Below are 20,797 nucleotides of genomic sequence, written 5' to 3'. Positions count from 1 at the left end.
GATGAGAAGCTTTTATAATCACACAAATATCATGACCCCACAAAGTTTTTATCCTTTAAGCTTTTAAGACCACAAATCCCAAAAGTCTGTCTTTTTTTTCTTCTTAAACTTTGTGCCGAGTCAAACTAGCTCATCTAAATTGATACGGAAGAAGTATGTTACATGGATTTGAGGACATCACAAAAGTATGTAATTTTTTTATTTTTTATTTTACCAAAGTATGTATTAATATAGTTTAGAAACACTAGATGCATGTACTTTTTTTTATATACCCACGTAACTGAATACCCAACTTTTAGCATGTTTGGCCTAAACGTTTTTTTTATTAAAGTGGTTTTTTTTTTTTTTTGCCAAAAGTGATGTTTTGCCAAAACTAAGGTGTTTGGCCAAACTTTTTGAAGAAAAAAATATTTTTGAGGAGAAGCAGACAAATGTAATTTTTCTCCAAGAAAAGTACTTTTGAGAGAAATACATTTATAAGCATTTTTTAAAAACTTGACCAAACATTAATTGTTGCTCAAAAGTATTTTTTAAATTGATTAGCCTAACACAAACTATTTCTAACCAAACATACTTTTTTTTAAAGTATTTTTGAGAAAGACATTTTTCAAAATAAACAAATTTTAGAAGCTTGGCCGAACAGGTTATTCAATCTATAATAGGTTAAGCCTATATGGTATCTGAAATTGAACGGTGTTAGTGTATTTTCTTAGGTCAATAAGTAAGAAAAAAGACAAAAGTTCAAATCATGGAATGTTGTTTTCGTAAATGTTGGACTGAAATAACACGAATTAATATAAAATAATGATTTGTTTTTGTTTTTCCTAAACAATATTGAATAAGAAGGAATTTTTACAGGGAATTTGACTAATGCAAGGAGACTTTTTTGAGGAAACAAAAAGGAAAAAAGAGGAGGCGCGGGTAGACCTTTTTGCGGACAAATCTGCCTTTCGGCTTGGCCAAAAAGGGATCGAATTGGGACCCATGGCTTAGCTAATCCAGCTTGTCGTTTTTGAATTAATATTAGTTAATTATCATCAGAAATTGGATTTTGGACTAAATCAGGGGTTACTTACCCGTTTAATCTTTGAAGAGTTCTTATTTCAAAAGATAATCTTTAGTCTAGTCATATATATGGCAAAGCCAAGCGGGGTCATTTTCACTCCATTTGAAAGATTTCCATGTTCTTTGATTCAATGGGAAAATGGATCAGCTGGTCAGTCATCAATATTCAAAACAATTAGAGTTAAATTGCCACTTGGCAGTTTGTTTTGACTTTTTGAGAGAATCAGCTGTTAGATTAGACCTGGAAGTCAAGAAGTTAAAATTAAGGTGACAATTTTTTTTTTTGATACAAAAAAGACTATACAAAGAAAATAAAAATTGAACTCAAAATTTTAAAGTAATAAACAGTTGGTGCAATACATTTACAAATCCATTTAGATGACGTTATGTCTCTGTTGTGAGAGATCATCATATTTCAATACCCTTTATGTCTTATTTATCAAAGTTTGTAGATATGATATAATGTGTGATAAGTTATGTGACTTGTTAAATTTTGATGATCTAACAAACTTAATGATAAAAATTAGATTGGGAACCTGTTACATATTCTCAAAGTGCTTAAGAACAATAAGTCTCAAGTCGGGCACAAGTTCCAACAATTAGAGTCAAAGAGATGACAGAGGGAACAGATAGACATCAGTTCCCTTGCTGACTGTACCAGTCAGCTCCTCACAGTTGTAAAGTTGTTGCAACTGTTCCTCTACACACACGAAACAGGGCAAATAGTGCAGCAGTCACTTTATGGGAATACCTTGTACAGGATAAATTGCTTGCATCATCCAAGTGACATCAATCGCATATTATCAACATGAAGCAATAGAAAAACACACACTTGAACACTTGGAAAATCATCAAGCTTTTCTCTCAAGTGTGCTGCAATCTTGCAAGTGACTTCAAGCCTTCAAGAACGAAGAGCAACAGAACAAGGACTAGTTTCCACCACTGCGTTACCATATGTCCTTAGTTGTGTTGTACCTTTGTTAGAGTGATCTGCTTGTATTTCAACTTAGTTTAGCTAGAAGCATTGTGTAGGAAAATCATTTGTAAAACTATAAACCTTGTGTTTGTGTCTTGGCTAGAGTTAGTCGAGTTGTGAGCTTTGTAATAGAGTTATTACAAAGAGGCTTATAATAGAGTTATTACAAGTGAGTGAGGGATTAAGAGTTTAATTCCTAGGTTACAATAGTTTGTAATCTGAAGTTCGCTCAGTAGTGAAGTTGAAATCCTACGAGTGTAGGTCGTGGTTTTTAATCCGGTGAGCTGAGAGTTTTCCACGTAAAACTCTGCTATGTCATTTACTTATCTTTCATTATGTGTGTTCTGTGAGAACTGATAGAGAACCAAGTTCTCTATACAGTTTGGTGGACCCTAAGCTTCTATCAGTGGCAAAAAATACTGAGTGTTCAATCCAAACATTTAAGGTAATGAATTCAGATTTTCGAGATCGACGACTTTTTTAAAAGCCCTGGATATGACATTATAGGGAAACTACCAGCTATGTCCATTTAGTAGCTTATTACAAAAATTGGCCAATTCATAAAATATTACTAATATTAGCCAATTAGCTATTTGTAGCAAAAGAATTTCAAATTTTTGCTTTCTTTTGAGTGGGTGTTATTAGAATAGATCGGGTACATCTTAAGGAGCTTGAATCTCAATTTTGGAATGATTTGGTGAAGTTTTGAGGTGGTTTGAATTAAAAATTCGAAGTAAAAACTGAACATAAAAAAAATAATATATGTATCACACTGTGTATCATTTGTGTATCACATATATATCATATTTGTATCAATTGTGTATCACATGTATATCTATGTATACTGTGTGTGAGATACATGTGTGATACATTTTTGATACATGTGTCGCAGAAGAATTTTTTGGACTCGATTTAATTACGAATTTTGCTACAAAACCAGTCCAAATCACTTCCAATCTTCCTCAAATTTTGTATATTGACTTATCTATATATTTTTGATGAATTTCAACTATACCCATTAAAAAAGTTCCTTTTTGCTCGATTTTTGGAATATTGTATTTTTTTTTATATTTCATCACCTTATTTGCTACTCATCCATGAAATTTCCTTTCCGTCGTGCATCTCATGTTGCTAATCACGCTTAAAAATATGGAAGGAGTTTTTTGCATCTGATTCTTTGAGAGAAAGAACCCTATTTATTTGGTTCTTTAATTTTTATATGTGCTTGGCTAGTTTTGATAAGTCTATGACTAATGGCTAGAAGTTGGTAAGTTGAGACTTATTTGGGATATTTTTGTGTAAGTTTCTGACATTATATCATTGGCGTAAAAAGTTGTTTTTACTGTATCGGGTTAGTGCTTATTCTTGAGGGAGAAATTCAAAAATAGTCAGCTTTACAAGTGGTCATTCAAAAATAGCTACGGTTTCAAAAGTAATCGAAATTTAGTCACTTTTTATGTAAAGATAAATCTGAACGAAAACACTTTTCAAAATCCGGAAAAATTCTCCAGTATAATATACTGGAACTTCCAGTATAATATACCGGTCCAGCATAATATACTGGAACTTTCTGCGTGTTGGAGTTCCAGCATAATATGATGGAAATTCATACACGGGTGTACTGATCTCCAGTATATTATGGTTGAAATTTCTGTGTTGCAGCAAAATAGTGACTGTTTTTCGATGACTTTGCAAACGCTGGCTATTTTTGAATAACCAGTCCGAAAACTGGCTAGCCCGTGCTATTTTTACTATTCTTGAATCTACTACTATGAAAACGTATTTCAATATGTAAACGATTGCCTTAAATGCACAGCGTATTTTTGAAACCTCAACTGTTGATGCTTAGCAATAAAAAGGAATATAGCTTAGCTTATCATACCAAGTGGTTAGACGTCAAGGAAATAGGGTAACTCATTAATTGCCAATTGGGGTCGTAGTATGAAAGGAGCTATAAACCTATTGGCTAGGTGAACCTACCCATTCATTCAATTCTTGTACTAATTCCACAAGGAAACAAAAACACATAAAAATCGTCGTCTTGATCTTAGTGCCCGGTGAATTCAAATTATTGAGGAGAATATGGTATAGTTAGCCCCCATTTATTGAATATTTGCATTTTATTCATTATAGAATGTCAAAAATGAGTTCATAAGGTTATGTAGTTACAGTACGATTTTAATTTGTTATAGAAGGAAAATTGAAAATTTAATTGGTACTTTCAAAATAAACAACGTTTTGTCTCGATTGAAATAATATTTGTCTAATTAAGTTAAATTATACTCTTCCGATCCATAATAAGTGACCTTTTGACCTTTTTATTTTGGTCCAAAATAAGTGACCTTTACATAATCAAGAAGAAATTAATTTTTTTTTCAAAATTTACCATTATTTACATATCCCAACATATCAAGGTAACAGTTAATTATGGGTAATTTAGTGAATACATCTTTTTTTCTCTAAGAGTTAATTTTTTTTAAGGGTGTGTCAGACAAAAAAGTCACTTATTATGGGCGTACTTTCTCCTGTCCACTTTATTTGGATTTTTGACTTTTTTTTCGTGGTCCACAATATTAATTTTTTCAGATATCAAGAATGAATTATCTTCTTCTTCTTTTTTCTTTTCTATTTGTCCTTGAAGTAAAGAGCCTAGGATATGTTGTATTTCCTATATACAAATTAAGGCTAAAATAGTCAATTTTATTATTAATTTATGTTAAAAGATGAATTTATACGTGTGAAAAATAACCAAAAATTAAATTAAAGTGGACCGGACAGAGTATGATATTGATTTATTTGTTGTTAAGTGATTTAAGAAGGATAAATAAATATGACTAGTAATTTATAATGATAAAATAATAAATATCTATAGTAAATACATGTCATGACTTATTTATATGACATAAATATCATATCAACTTATTGATAAATATAATATTTAAATAATTGAGGGTATTTTAGTAAACTTATCAGTTACAGTACAGTACGATACAGTCAAATCAAACAACCAAATATTATATAACAATAACAAATAATACAATCTATCCAAACATTATATTCATAAAACGATACGGTACAATACGATACGATACAATACAATATATTATAAAACGATAGGGAACAATGATCCAATCAGAGCGTTAATTAGACGTAAATTGAGTGCAAGTAAATGTTAATAGTGTCCCATCAAAGGTATTTGTACTTTCAATTTATCATTCTCTGATATAGTTAGACTTTTCTATAACATCTTTTTTATATAATAACACTTCTCTATAAACGTAAATTTTTTCGGAAATCAAATCTCATGTTGTATTATAATACTATATGTTTTCTATTTGACTGTATACGGAGGGGGACGTAGTCTCAACTGTCCACTAGTTAGTCCAGCAAAGGGGCCTTAAATTTCTTGGCTGGAAAGTTGCTACCAAAGAGTAACCATCTCACACCAAACAATACTGTTTTAATTAAACTAAACTATATATATAAACCACCTTCCCTTCACTTTCTCCTTAGATAACCCTTCTTCACCGAATACTTCGCTTTCTCCGGATATATTTATATATCTCTAAACCCTCTTCTCCGCAGGATACCAAAAGATGATATTATTAGTTTCCCTGAGAAACAAAGCTTAATATCGAGCTCTTTTTCCTAATTTTCCGACGAAAGATTCCGACTTTAATTTTGTTTGAAGCTTAATTTATCACCATGTGGGTTGTAAATATACTTTTCCTTTTGTTCTTGGTTCCTTGCTTTTTATTTCTTGTTAGATTTATCCTGTACAGAACAGCTTTGATTTTTGTTTTGCGGAAATGGGCAAATTGGGTCGATGACAGAATTCACGTTCACCAGTATCTTAAAGTTGCAGAGCTGAATGAAAATGGCCAGGACAATCAATTTTACCGGAGAGTTTCCCTTTATGTCAATTCTTTGCCATCAGTCGAAGATTCAAACTTCACCAATCTATTCTCCGGTAAAAAATCTACTGATATCATCTTATCTTTAGACGACAATCAGGTAATTGAAGACGAATTCCTCGGAGCCAGAATTTCCTGGGTAAACAAAGTTGAAAGATTTAATAATGGAGTTTGTAACCGGAGTTTCTTGCTGAGGATTAAGAAGAAAGATAAGCGCAGAATTCTCCCTCCATATTTTCAGCATATTCATACAGTCTCTGACGATATCGAACAGCGAAGAAGAGAATTAAAATTGTTCATAAACAATGGGCCGTCCGAAAATCCCATAAAGGGACGGTGGAGATCTGTTCCATTTACACATCCTGCGACTTTGGACACCATAGCTATGGACACCGACCTCAAAAACAAGGTAAAATCCGATCTTGAAACGTTTACCAAATCCCAAAATTACTATCACAAAATGGGCCGTGCTTGGAAGCGTAATTACCTTCTGTACGGTCCCTCTGGTACTGGAAAATCAAGCTTCATTGGCGCCATGGCGAATTTCCTGAACTACGATGTTTACGACGTTGATTTATCTAGGGTTTCTGATGATTCTGATCTCAAACTCCTTTTGCTACAAACCACAAGCCGATCCTTAATCGTAATCGAAGATCTGGATCGTTTGATCAACGAGAAATTAATTACCACAAGTTTTTCTGGGTTGCTTAATTTTATGGATGGTATTGTAAATTCATGTTGTGGCGATGAGAAGATTATGGTTTTTACAATGAACAGCAAAGAGCATATTGATCCAGTGATGTTAAGGCCTGGTAGAATTGATGTACACATACACTTCCCTTTATGTGATTTTAATTCTTTTAGGTCTTTAGCGAATAATTATTTGGGTGTAAAGGAGCACAAGCTGTTTCCGCAAGTGGAGGAGATTTTCCAGAGCGGCGCAACCATGAGTCCGGCTGCGATTGGCGAGTTGATGATGGTCAATCGGAGCTCCCCGAGCAGGGCTTTGAAGTCCGTCATCACGGCGTTACAGTCTAACGGAACGGAGGGAAAGATCGCAGGGAGGGGAAAACGGTTGAGTGACAGTGCATCGTCACCAGCGCTGCCGTTCCCGTCGCCGTCGCCGCAAGCGGAGGAGACAGGTGGCGTCAACTGGAAGGACTCTGTTCCTGTGGCGAAGGAGTTCCGGAAGTTGTACGGGCTGTTGAGGATGAAAAGTTGTAAGAAGCCTGATTCGTTCGATCATGACTCCGAGATGATCGAACGGTGATAGATGTTTCTCTTATTTTCTTTTCCTAATTGTTTTTCAACCTCATTTTTTCAGTTATAATTTATAAAGTCTTTGTCTTGTACGTTTTTTTTCTTTTTTGGTTTAGCGTTTGTCTAAAGATGAATATGTGGTTCAGCTCTCACAAGCTTACGAATTGTAAATGAAGATTATGATAAATTCTATTAAGTATAGTTAGAAGAAAGTTTTAGATAATGGATAAATAAGGTTAAAGTTTGCGGCTCTCCTGCTTCCCAATGTGTATCTTTCTATCGTATCAATTTCTTGAATTCTTGTAGATAGTGGAAATATCATCTAAAACTCTTCCTTTTTCTTCCTTTTTTGGGGGATAACTCTAAAGTAATTCTCCAAAGTAAAATGGCATTTGAGATTCCCTTTAGATATAACCTAAAAAACAAAAAAGGTTAAATAGGGGAAGTCTTACTCTATTCTCTGATAAGTAGATATTTTATAATACACTCCATCTCCACTATATTAAATATATATTTTTATTTTTACGTGTTCATTTCAACAAATCAAGAAAAAGATAATGTTTTTTTTGATGTTTAACCCTTCTTATTAATTATTTATTTTCCAAATCATTTCCCACGATTTTTTAAAATGCTATTATTATAAATAAAATAACAAAATGCATTTTCATTTATTTTCCTTAAAGGCAGAGGTGGATCTAGGATTTTTATAATATGGGTGCACTAAAAAAAAGAGAGAAAGAAAGTATTAACTAGGATTCAATCCGTGCTCCTCTAGGTACATAACTCAACATTCAACCAAGTGCACTATTTAGCCTCTTTTGAGCATGGATGCCAGCAGATAATATTAGAACAATTCTAAAAAATATATACATAAAATATCTAGTCTGGTAGAGAGACTAAGGGTTCACATGCCCGGTATACTTTCTTATAAATCCACCCCTACTTAAAGGACGTAATGAATTGTCAAACCACTTAAGAGGAATGATTTCGGACTCGGTTACAACCTTAATGGAATGCTTGCCCTCAATCTCGAATTCACAATAACGAAGCTCTGATGAACAAAAGTAAGAACTTTGAATAATAGAGAAAATGAGAGTATATTGCCTTGATGCGCGTGTTACAATGTGTTTAATAAATAATCAGACCTCCCTTTATATAGTAGGGGAGTCATACTCTAAATACAATTCCATAAAAGGTAAAAATCTACCATTTAACTAATCACTGGATCTCTACTGATACGTGTCGAGATTCACGCCGTGATATCCGACTGGTCACGGATATCACGGCCTTTTGTTAGTCGTGCTCGATCGTCGGATAATGTTCTCCGAAGTTTAAGGGTTCGAATCGGCCTGAAGGGCGTGACTCTGATTCCTCTGAGGGCAGGTGTTTGGCTGGGCCTCGGCTCGAGGAGATTCTTACCTCGATTCCGACGTCTCACATTTGCATTTCTGCTCCATTTACTTCATAGAGAACCGAGGCGTCCAAAAGGCTCGGTTTTACCCGTATACAGTTAGTTCCCTCACTTTTTGGAGAGTAAGTTTCCGGAAACAACGAGAAACGATATATGTACTTTGATTCCTTCTCCAATAATATGTCATTATGACCTCGTCAGTCATGTCATTATGACCTCAAACGCGTGTCAGCCACCAGTTGGCCATCTCAGAACATGAAACGTCGTGAAGCCTCTATAAATATCCCCCCTCTTTTGTTCATTTTTTACTTTAAGTTCAAGCTTCTACCCTAGAGTCTTCTACCCTTCTTCATATTCTAGAATTTTTACCTCCGTTTTTCAAGAAATTTCAGTAAGTTTCAAATTTTTACTCATTTTCTATCCAAATCGCCGCACTTGGCCCTTCATCTTTCGTCCTTTTTTCATATTTTCTCAAGCTTTTTCTAGATAACAATGGCAAAACTTTCAAATCTGTTCCCTAAAAAGTTGCTTCTTTCTCTCAACCGACCGCTGAAACCACTCCCGATGTGGTCGACATGGAGAGGTCCGCTGCTGATGTGGCTACCGATGAAACGGTTGTCGAACTTCCCTTAAAAATGTTCATTCCCGGGGGTTGTTCGGTTGCTTATGACTTTAAGGTTTAGAAACCCTCTTCGGTGCAGGGTCGGCGTGAGAAGGCACCGAGTTATATATGCTCGATCACCGAAGATGTCCTCCCTAAGGTCCGAAAGGACTGTAGCTGGGCCGGTAAGGACATAATGGTCCCCTACCCTGAGGAGGCCATTACTACCCATGTCAAGGGATATCTAAGTGTTTACACTTATTCCTTCTCACTGGGCCCGGTGGATCCGGTCATCACAGACTTCTATAAGAGGTACGAAGTATGCCTCGGTCAAATCCACCCATCGCTGTCCTCCTTCAATTCTTCGTGAACAAGATCGACTCATGTCGGCTCACCGTCGATCATTTACTCCATATGTACAGTCCCCGAATTTTTCGAGGGGGGCTGATAAAGCTCGTATGCCGGGCTAGCAAAGCCCCGTTCTAAAGCATCAATGAGGACCGGGATCAAGGCTGGCAGGGGCGCTTTGTACGGGTGAGGACCTAGGACTTGATCCCCGCCGAATTTAGGCCATTTCCCGAGAGGTGGAATGCATCACGTAAGCATAAATTTCCTTTAAATGTTGATTTTATATTCATTTTCTTTTTTCTCATTGGTATTTATGGTGGTGCAACTATGGCTCGAGTCCCAAACGTTGTCCCTCGGCTGAAGGAGTGGGTCGAGGGTATCGTCTCACAGATGCCTTACTCCAAGCGCTCGTGGTGCAAACTCTCGAAGGGACGTTGGGAGGCTCGTTTCAACGGTAAGATTTCTTTCCTGAATAAGTTACATTAGGCTTCTCCTTCTAATATCACGTTCTTATTTACTTTATTTTCTTTTCGCACGCTTGCCTAAGACCATCGAGCTAAGGCCTCCGGTCGGGGACGAGGACTTTCCTGTTGATTCCTCTATTTTGGGCAGCTTGGGGATGCAATGAGAGAAGAAGAAGAAAAAAAGAAAGGCTCTGGGCTCCCTGAGCTCAGACAAGAAAAAACAAAAGAGAAGATTGGCTCATAAGCCAAAGGAGAGCTCCAATTATCGAGCTCTCTATACAGACTCGCTCAATCGGCTCAGGGTTGAGCCCGAGGAGGATGATCTTTTTGTGGTCCGCGAACCGACCTGCCCTGAAGAGTGGGCAGCAACCGAGGAGGAGACAACAAAGGCCGATCTTCCTCAGGTTCGGGAGGTCGATGTACATACGAGGGCTGAGGCTTCTCGAGACACCGGTTCCGCTTCGCCCGACGTCATAGAAATTTCAGGGTCACCTTCATTCACCGAATCTATGTTCAAGTTTGACGAAACCTGATCGGCGAAGGAGCCATCTAACGATAGGGGCCATGGTGTGGACGACCCCCTCCGTTACTTTTTTGAAGGTGTGGACTCAACTGCCCTGGAAGACTTCTCTGGGTTGGGTGATTTGGAGGTGCCGAAGAAAGACCCATCTGTGAAGGTTGGGTGGCCGAGCCTGAGCCCGAAATTAATCAACCGGTTCCGTTCTTCGAGCATGGATCCCGGTCGAAAGCGCTGAATAATCATCATCATCCCGTAGGATGCTCGGGTTCTTTCCGCCCCCGTTAGAGTAGCTAGCTACCTCCGGTGCTTGGTAATCGAAGAAGAGCAGATAAAAATGAACGAGGTGGACACGACGTGCTTGTCAACGAAGTACAAAAAGCGCTGAACCGGGTAATGCGTCATTACATTCTTTCATCTTCGAATTTTAGTCTTTGATATCTCTCATGCCCTTTATTTATCATATTTTTGCAGGCATCGGTACTTCATCATGAAAGTTTTCTTCGGTACAAGGCTAAGGTTAACCAGCTCGAGGCCGAGGTCAAGGAGTTTGCTGAGAAGAGGGACACATATAAGCTTTTCAGTGATCAACATGAAGAAGCGGTCAAGAGTCTCCGAGCTGAGTTGGACGCAGCTTAGAAGGAGCATGTTGACCTGGTGGAACAAGTAAAGATTTTTGAAGTTAGTGATGACGAGTTAGTCATGGCGACTAACAGCCAAACCTCGCAGGTTCAACAAAAGGTTGACATGATCGACCAACTGCGAGCCGAGATGAACGAGGTCAAGGCCATGGCTGACGGGTGGAAAGGAAAAATGGACCAATTGGCTACAGAGAAGGATATTGCCCGGGAGCAGCTGGCATCGATGAAGGTCCAACTCCGAGTGGCGAAAGAGAAAGCCAAAGCATGGGCTAGACAAACCGTGGACCTCCAAGCTCAATTGGCCTCAACTGCTATTGAACGGGACACCCTTGGCCAGGAGCTCGAATCAATAAAGTCTATGTCGAAAATAACCAGGGCTAATGCTAAAGAGATGGTGGCCCAGTACAAGGTCGATGCCGAGGCAGCCCATGACTGCCTGAAAGTTACTGTTGAGTACGTGATGTGGCTGTCCCGAAGGCAGACTCTTGAGGAGGTCCATGCTTGTGGTTTCAACCTGTCAGCCAAGATTAAAGATGCATAAAGGCTCGAGGCTGAGGCCAAGAAACTGGATGACCCCGAGGATGAGTAGGGCTCTAAAGGCTTTGTTGACCTCGAGGATGAGTAGGGCTCTAAAGACTTTCTTGACCTCGAGGATGGACAAGACCCTGACGGCCTCGGTGACGAGGCGGGTTCTGGTGAAGATCGAGCTTAGGCGCATTAGGAATTTTTCTCTATTTTTGTATTTTGTTCATTTTGTTGAGTCCCTTATCATTGGCCTTTGTAAAGACTTTATTTGGAATGTATATAAGGCTTTCTTCCCTTGGCAATTATCGAGTTCCTTTTTTTTGGCTTCCTCTTTATGATTGCAAAGATTTCAAATGCCGTAACACGGAATAAAACTTAGTACTAAGGTCTTGTTCGGAGCTTCAAACAAGACAAGACTCGTTCTCGATGTGATTTTTGTTTGAAACTCGTGGGGCACGGTATGACCGGAAGCGTTCCCCGATGTGCTTATTTAGATATTTTTAAATGTATTGTCGATGGTAGCCTTTGAACCGGTTTGGAATTTTTGAAGGCCTTATGTTTTAATTACGGGCTACAGACGTCTCCGAGCCGTTTCTAGGGAGGCCATAGCCTTTTAAGTTCAGGTACTGCCTAATAGGTTTTGTACCTTCGGGCTTCGATACCCGAGTCGTTGGAACTTTCCTTGGATGACAGTCCCCGAGTGGGCGGTGGCCGTAGTCTTTTAAGTTTAGGCACTGCTTAGTAGCCTTTTGTGCCTTCGGGCTTTGACACCCGAGCCATCCGAACTTGCCTTGGACGATAGTCCCCGAGTGGGGGTGATCTCTTGGATCTAGATAGAGGCGGCCCTTGGGCTCGATATCCTTAAGGAACAAAAAGTAATATTCTTAAGGGACAAAATATGTATCCGCAAGGTGAAAACTTTCTTTCATTTCTGCGCGCAACATACAAGATTGCAAATGTGTACAAGCTTCGTGTTATGGCTTAAGTGGTCTATCTGGGCACGGTTCATTTGACCGTTTGACCCTTACAATAAAGCCCTTACAATAAATCCTATCCACCGAGCCTAGACTGTTCAAACTCAAAGTTTCCTTCCTTGCTAAAATCATTATCCGAGGGTGATGGCCCCCAGTATTCGAGGTCGATCATCGAGAGGGCTCGAATACTGTTGATGTGACCCTCGACTCCGGTTCATAGCTGGTCTTCAATTCTAAGTTAGCACGACCTACTGTTGCCTCGTTAAAAACCTTGTCGGAAAACCCATTTAGGAAAAAACCGGTTCAAGGGAAAAAAAAGTGCAACGTGTGCTTTCAGGCCTAATAGTCGCATCATTCTTTGGCTGTCGCCTGCAAGTGTTAGTCCGATTCGTAAGACATATGAAGGAAAGAATGAATGGGGTCGTATCTTAGCAGTAGTATCGCTTTAAGTAGGTTATGTTCTAGTTGTTCGGTAGTCGCTCACCGTTCCCTGCTTCGAGTTTGTATGATCCTTTGCATGTAATCTCGATAATTCGATATGGACCTTCCCAATTTGGTCCCATCTTCCCTTCGTTCGGGTTCTGGGTGTTCAGTTTTTCCTTTCTTAACACCAAGTCCCCAATTTTGAAGTGTCGGAGGTTGGCTCTCCGGTTCTAATACATTTCGATCCGTTATTTTTTGGGCGACCAACCGAACGAAGGAGGCCTCGCGCCTTTCGTCTAATAGTTCCAGCCTCGTGCTCAAAGCTTCATCGTTTGACTCTTTAGTCGCATATCAGAACCTAAAACTTAGTTCTCCTACTTCGACTAATATTAGCGCTTCGGCACCGTAGACTAACGAGAACGGGGTGGCCCCGATATTAGATTTTGAGGTCGTATGATATGCCCACAGGACTTCGGGCAAAATTTCCTTCCATTTTTCTTTGGCGTCGGTCAATCTCTTCTTAAGGTTTTGGAGTATGGTCTTGTTCGTAGACTCTGCCTGCCCGTTCCCACTAGGGTGATAGGGTGTTGATAGGATCCTTTTGATCTTATGGCCCTCGAAAAACTTGCTCACCTTACTTCCGATGAACTGCTTCCTATTGTGGCACACGATCTCAGTCGGCATTCCGAACCAGCATATTATGTGGTCCCAAATAAAATCAATAACTTCTTTCTCCCTGACTTTCTCAAATGCCTGGGCTTCTATCCATTTAGAAAAATAGTCAGTCATAAATAATATAAATCGAGCCTTACCGGGTGCCCATGGCAGGGGACCGACGATGTCCATTCCCCATTTCATGAATGGCCAAGGTGACAAGACCGAATGTAGTAGCTCCCTAGGCTGATGAATCATCGATGCGTGCCTCTAACATCTGTCGTGTTTTTGCACAAACTCCTTCTTATCCTTCTCCATATAGATCCAATAGTAGCCGGCTCTGATTATCTTACAAACCAATGATTCGGCACCCGAATGGTTCCCGCAGGTGCCTTCGTGAACTTCCCTCAAGACATATTCGGATCTCCCGGTCCCAGACATATGGCAAGTGAGTTATCGAACGTTCTCCTAAATAGGGTGTTGTCTTCGGATAGGTTGAACCTGGCCGCCTTTGTGCGCAGAGCTCTCGATTCTATAGGATCCGAGGGCAGCTTCCCGGTCTTCAAGTAATCTATATACTTGTTTCTCCAGTCCCAGGTTAAGCTTGTCGAGTTTATCTCGGCGTGGCCTTCTTCCACTATCGATTTTATGAGTTGTACGACCATTCTTGAGCTGAATTTATCATCATCAACCGACGATCCCAAGTTAGCAAGAGCATCGGCTTCTCTGTTTTGATCCCGAGGTACATGTTGCAGGGTCCACTCCTTGAACCGATGTAGCGTTACCTGTAGTTTATCCAGGTATCTTCGCATGCGTTCCTCTTTGACTTCGAACGTCCCATTGACTTGATTCACCATAGGGAGGGAATCACACTTAGCTTCGATCACCCCAGCCCCCAGGATTTTAGCCAGTTCGTGACCTACAATCATAGCCTCATACTTGGCCTCGTTGTTAGTCAATTTTATAGTTCTAATAGATTGCCTAACTGCATTACCCGTCGGTAGCTTCAACACGATGCCTAGTCCGGACACCTTTGCGTTAGAGATACCCTCCGTAAAGAGGGTCTAGATCCCCGAGGAAGTCCCGAGTTCAACAACAATTCCCTTTCGACCGTGGGTATTTGGGTCAACATGAAGTCGGCCACGAAGTCTACCAAAATTTGGCAATTTGAGGGCGGCTCGGGGTCGATATTCGATATCGTAACCGCTGATTTCCACGACCTATTTGGCGAATCGTCCCAAGAGCTCGGGTTTATGCATTATGTTATCTCAATGGGTAGGTAGTTATGACACATATGAGATGGCATTGAAAATATGGCTTTAACTTCCTGGAGGCGCTTAGCAAAGCGAGCGCCAATTTTCCATCTGAGGATACCTTGTTTCGGCCTCGCCTAGAGTCCTACTAACATAGTAGATAGGAAATTGCGTACCTTCCCCTTCCTCTGCCTTCGGAGTATGAAGCAAAGGCAGGCTTAAAAGGTACTGCTTGAGTTCTTCCAAGGCTTGTTGGAACTCCGGGGTCCATGAGAAGTTATTCTTCTTCTTCAATTACGGGAAGAACTGATGGCTCTTATCGGAGGACCTTGAAATGAATCGACCCAAGGCGGCTACGCACCCGGTAAGCCTTTGAACGACCTTGACATTGTCCACCACAGTGATGTCCTCTATGGACCTAATCTTGTTGGGATTGATCTCGATTCCCCGGTTCGACACCATGAATCCGAGGAACTTCCCGGATCAGACTACGAATGCGCATTTCTCCGGGTTCAGCTTCATATTGTATTTCTTCAATATGCTGAAGGTTTCCTGCAAATGTTTCAAATGGTCCTTTGCTCGTAAGGACTTAAATAACATGTTGTCAATATAAACCTCCATTAATTTTCCTATTTGTTCTTCGAACGTTCGATTTACTAGGCGTTGGTAAGTGGCATTGGTATTTTTTTGCCTGAATGGAACGTTATAACAGTAGGTGCCGTATTTAGTGATGAAGGAAGTTTTTTCTTGGTCTCCCGGGTCCATCCGAATTTGGTTGTACCCGAAGTAGGTGTCGAGAAAGTTGAGTATCTCGTGGCCGGCCATTGCATCGATCATGCGATCGATGTTAGGCAAAGGGAAAGAGTTTTTGGGCATGCCTTATTGCCTTATTTAAGTCTTTATAGTCTACACACATTCTTACTTTATTTCCCTTTTTAGGCACTACCACTACGTTTGCTAACAAATCCGGATACTTAAATTCTCGAATGGAGCCTATTTTATGAAGTTTAGATGCCTCATTTTTTATGAACGTATGCTTGACTTTAGACTGAGACCTCCTCTTCTGTTTAACCGGGTGAAACTTTGGATCCAAGCTCAATTTGAGTAGTTATTTCCGGCGGGATCCCTGTCATGTCAAGATGGGACCATGCGAAGCAATCTATTTTAGCTAAACGAAATTCCATGAGTTTTTTCCTGATCTTGGAGTTAGTCCCGCGCCCAGGTATACCTTTCGATCGGGCATGTGCTCAATCAATCTGACTTGCTCCAGCTCCTCAACTGTTGACTTGGTGGCATCAGAATCGTCAGGGGCTATGAAAGACCTCAGGACTCCGTAGTCGTTCCTCGCCTCTCTCTTGCTTTCCTGGTCGATTGGGGCCGGCGTCGGTGATTACTATTTGGTTTCTTCCTTGGTGACTGAGCTCAGGCTTTTTGATATTGAAAGTGCGGAAATAGGGACCACCTCATCGACCGCGGACATTTCTTTTGTAGCTAGTTGTTCCCCATAAACTGTTTTGATCCCCCCTCCCCCCGGTGTAGGAAATTGCAACGCCTGATATAGCGTCGAGGGTACTGCCCTCATGTTGTGAATCCATGGCCGCCTGAATAAACCATTGTACCTCATATCTCTTTCGATCACGTAGAACTTTGTGTCATGAATGGTCCCGGCGGTGTTTACCGGTAGGGTTATCTCCCCTTTAGTGGTCTCGCATGCCATGTTGAATCCGTTCAAAACTCGGAGTGCAGGCACTATTTGGTCTTGCAAACCCAGCAGTTCCACGACCCTCGATCTGATGATATTGGCCGAGCTACCTGGATCAATTAATACACACTTCCCTCGAGATTTATTTATGAGTACATATATTACCAGTGCATCATTGTGTGGTTGCACGATGCCTTCAGCGTCCTCATCGTTGAAAGATATGGTTCCCTCCGTACATAGTCTCGAGTCCGTTTTTCCCTTGTAATGGATACTTTAATGCGTTATAACATCGGCCCTTGGGGGATTCAACTCCACTAATGATCATGTTAATGACATGCTGAGGTTCCTCTTGCTCGATCTGTTTGTTGGCATCCCTATTTCTGAAGTGATTTTTGGCTCGATCACTTAGAAATTTTTGGAGGTGCCCGTTGTTGAATAACCAGGCTAGTTCTTCTCTCAGTTGTCGGCAGTCTTCGGTTCTGCGGCTGTGGGTGCCATGATATTTACACATTAGACTAGGGGCCTTTTGGGCAGGATCAGACTACAATGGTCGAGGCCGCTTAGTATCTTTGACACGTCCGATGGCTGATACGATACCGACAGCATCGACGTTGAAGTTTTATTTCGATAACCTTGGCGCTTCCTTGGACCCGATAGGTCTATCAAAACCGTTCTTGCTCATGAGTCCCCGATTGTTTTGACCTCGATCACTCCTTCTTTCACTTCTCACAGGGTTGCGTCCAGACCCACTGCTCATTCGATCTCTATTGTATGGTTTATACCGATCTCTGTTCGATCTTGGTTTGTGATTGATGGCTCTTTTGGATCTATCACTTGTCCTGACAGGGTAAATGGACCCAGAAGGGGCCCCGAGCTGATCATCTTCGACCCTGATTTTTGATTGGTACCTATTATAGACGTCGACCCAAGTTACTGCCGGGTATTCTATCAAATTTTACTCAACTGCTAGGAAGCCAACGAGCTTTGAGGGAGTCCTTGGGTGAATGCTTGAACGGCCCAATCGTCTGCGACGGAGGCAGATCCATCTGTTCCATATGAAACCTTGGCACGAACTCCCTGAGCATCTCGTTATCTCTTTGCTTTACCTTGGAAAGGTCTGAGTTCCTGGTCTCGAACTTGATGGCTCCAGCGTGCGCTTTTACAAAGGCATTTGCAAGCATGGCAAATGAGTCAATAGAATTAGGGGGTAAGTTGTTATACCATATCATAGCTCCTTTCGACAAGGTCTCTCCGAACTTTTTTAGCAAAACAGATTCGATATCATCATCCTCCAAGTTGTTTCCCTTGATGGTGCATGTGTAGGAGGTCACATGTTCATTTGGATTAGTCGTTCCATTATACCTCGGGATTTCGGGCATACGGAACTTCTTAGGGACCGGCTTCGAAGCTGCGCACGGGGGGAAAGGCTTTTGGACAAACTTCTTGGAACCCAGGCCTTTTAGTATCGGTGGTGCTCCTGGGATTTGGTTGACCCTGGAGTTACAGGTCTCCACCTTTTTGTCGTTAGCTTCCATTTTCTTTTTCCCCGACTCTTCCCATTTCGTCAATTCCTCGAGCATCTTTATTATCTCGGGTTTGGTCCCGGATTCAGCTTCACTCTGCCTTGCTGTGACTGTTCATTTCTGTGAGTGTTTTTCCCGGTATGGTTCGGGCTCAACTCTACTGGGAGCGCGACTTTGGTTCTGCAACTGGGCTATCGCTGCCTGTTGAGCCCGTAGCATTTTGAAGATCACCCGCAAGTTGATCCCATCGCCTTCACCGCCGTGTGTATCCTTGGCTACTGACCTGGCTTCCCCGCGTATGCTGTTTTCCGGATCGGTGGGAAAGTTAGCGTCGTCGGCCACATGGGAGTTGGCATCGATTGGATCTGCGACCTGGACCCGGTTGCGGTCAGCAGGGTGAACCTCGTTGCTAGGCACCATATTGTTGTTCTCGCCATGGTGGCCAGATCCAGCATCAACATTTAGGTGAGCACACTGAGAGTTTGACATCTTTAAGCTTTCCTGACAGTTTGACATCTTTTTAAATTAGCCCCACGAGGGGCGCCAAACTGTTTACCCTAAAAAACGGATAACAATTAAATCAACAAGTCAATACGGATTTAGACCTAACTATAAACGATTTTGTAATTAGTATGGGGTTATCCTCTAGGAATACCTTATAGAAAGAACAAAGAAGCAATACCATTTTCTTTCTTAGGTATTGGCAGACAGGTTGCCACATGCTAAACCAAGAAAAGAAAAAAGGCAGAAACTTTTGTTATTTCAAATGTAACGTAACATGTCCGTCCTTGGTCCACTGCAAAACTTATTTAGTCCAATTTTAATCAAATCATCAACTTAGACAGCTCCTTAAACATAGATTTAGAGCCACCCAACATAAATTTGGGCACAGATTGAATGAGATACTTGAATGGCATGGATATAAGTACATTGTTCCCCTATAATCAATGCGGAGGTGTGTATTTAATACTTAATACTATACATTTTCGGAAAGCAAGGGTCCTATTCTTGCTCCTACTCCAACTGCTACTCATTATTAGTAACATCATTGATAAGGATTGTACACACTTATGTATGATTACAACTCTAAAAGACACATATGCTATTTCCTTAAAAGCATCACGAAGTTACAGGAGACCTTTCATAACAGGCAAGCGGCAGCTTTAATATATGTTTCTTCTTTTCTTTTCTAATTTTCTTCTTTTGGGAAGAAATGCAATACACTTCTCATTCAGATTTTTTAAAGTCATACCTTAACTACTCAAGGGTATACAAGAAACAGGTAGCCAACTTCAGTTTCTTAAAAAGTAAGTGGGCGTTTGGACATAAGAATTAGGCGATGAAATTTTGGAAAAAAATAAAAATAAGTAAAAATACTATTTGAAAATTAGTGTTGCATTTGGACATGAATACAATTTGGAACCGTTTTTAAATTTTTGTGAGTAATTTGAAGTGAAAATTTTGAAAAACAGCTTTTTATAGTTTTTTCAAATTCCGAAATTCAACTTTAAGTAAAATTTAAAATTTTCATTGCCTAGCATTGATTTTTAAAAAAATGAAAATTTTTTGAAAGAAAAAATTGAATTTTTTTTTTTTATTTATTTTTTTTTTTTATGGCTATACGGGCCCTAATTCACTCAAAGAACATATTCTTTGAGGGAGGTACATATTGTTTTTTCCTTTTGAACAAATTGAATAAAATCAACATCACCATTTGTATAAGGTATAAAATACTGTTGATTTGGTATATCGAGAGTTTTATTTTTAAATAGAACATGAGAAAAAATAACTCAATCAGGTATCGGTGATTAAAATGTCATTAAATCTTTGCTCGAGATGTTACTTTACAAATTGTGATCTTTTAACCGCCATTCCGTCAAATTATTTTCATGAAGGAGGGTCAATGAGAGTAATTAGGTTGGAAATTGAACGATTAGCTAGGCATTTCTGTTAGGTGGTCTAATGATTCTTCTGCCTAAGTCCTAACATTACTCAATGACAATTTCCTTCATCCAAGTTTCAACTAGCGGCTTCATTGAATGGGGCATATATTGTTCAATAACTGTGTTTGGCTCAAAAGTTATCGATACACTTTGCAAGCTTAAAAACAATCAAAAGTAGGGAAGGGTAAATCGTAATCAAATATAATAGACCTAGAGATGAAAAATGAAGTTGTTGTTGTAGATCTAATAGTGTAAAATGATAATATGAACTCAAGAGAAAGTATTCGTCACAGATAGAGATAGAGAGAGAGTAGGAGAAAATGAGAGAGTTGTATTATTCCAGAGTCCTCTCCTTTTTACAATGTGAAGGTCTCCCTTATATAGTAGGAGACCTCCCTCGAAATAATCAAAAAGATACAAAGAAAGGTAAAGTTTTCCTAGCGAAGACACTGAGTCTTAAACGATGTTGTTTTTGTTCCCACGTCCAAGTCGTACCCTTACGTTAGTTGACGTATACTCACTGGGCGTACCCGTTGGCGTAGAGACGTTGACCGTCAAATTTGACCCTATACAGTTAGTCCCTCCGTTCGTTGGAGGCGCATT

General features: G+C 40.0%; 1 protein-coding gene across 1 annotated transcript; it reads left to right on the top strand.

Moving 5' to 3' along the window:
- The first annotated feature begins 5,518 nt into the window (after positions 1–5,518).
- Positions 5,519–7,467, top strand: LOC109213132 (AAA-ATPase At2g46620-like). The gene has a single exon (XM_019376891.1). It carries the CDS (start codon positions 5,747–5,749, stop codon positions 7,223–7,225), a length of 1,479 nt encoding a protein of 492 aa, XP_019232436.1. The 5' UTR covers positions 5,519–5,746; the 3' UTR covers positions 7,226–7,467.
- Positions 7,468–20,797: the final 13,330 nt, after the last annotated feature.

Source organism: Nicotiana attenuata, unplaced genomic scaffold (genome assembly GCF_001879085.1).
Source record: "Nicotiana attenuata strain UT unplaced genomic scaffold, NIATTr2, whole genome shotgun sequence".
In the NCBI taxonomy this organism is placed as follows: Eukaryota; Viridiplantae; Streptophyta; class Magnoliopsida; order Solanales; family Solanaceae; genus Nicotiana; species Nicotiana attenuata.
Note: the sequence above shows the minus strand (reverse complement) of the source record. Positions and strands in the feature narration are given on the sequence as shown.

What these genes read in the sequence shown, in the direction of transcription:
- LOC109213132 (XM_019376891.1), top strand. Translation starts at nt 5,747, where the DNA reads ATGTGGGTTGTAAATATACTTTTCCTTTTGTTCTTGGTTCCTTGCTTT.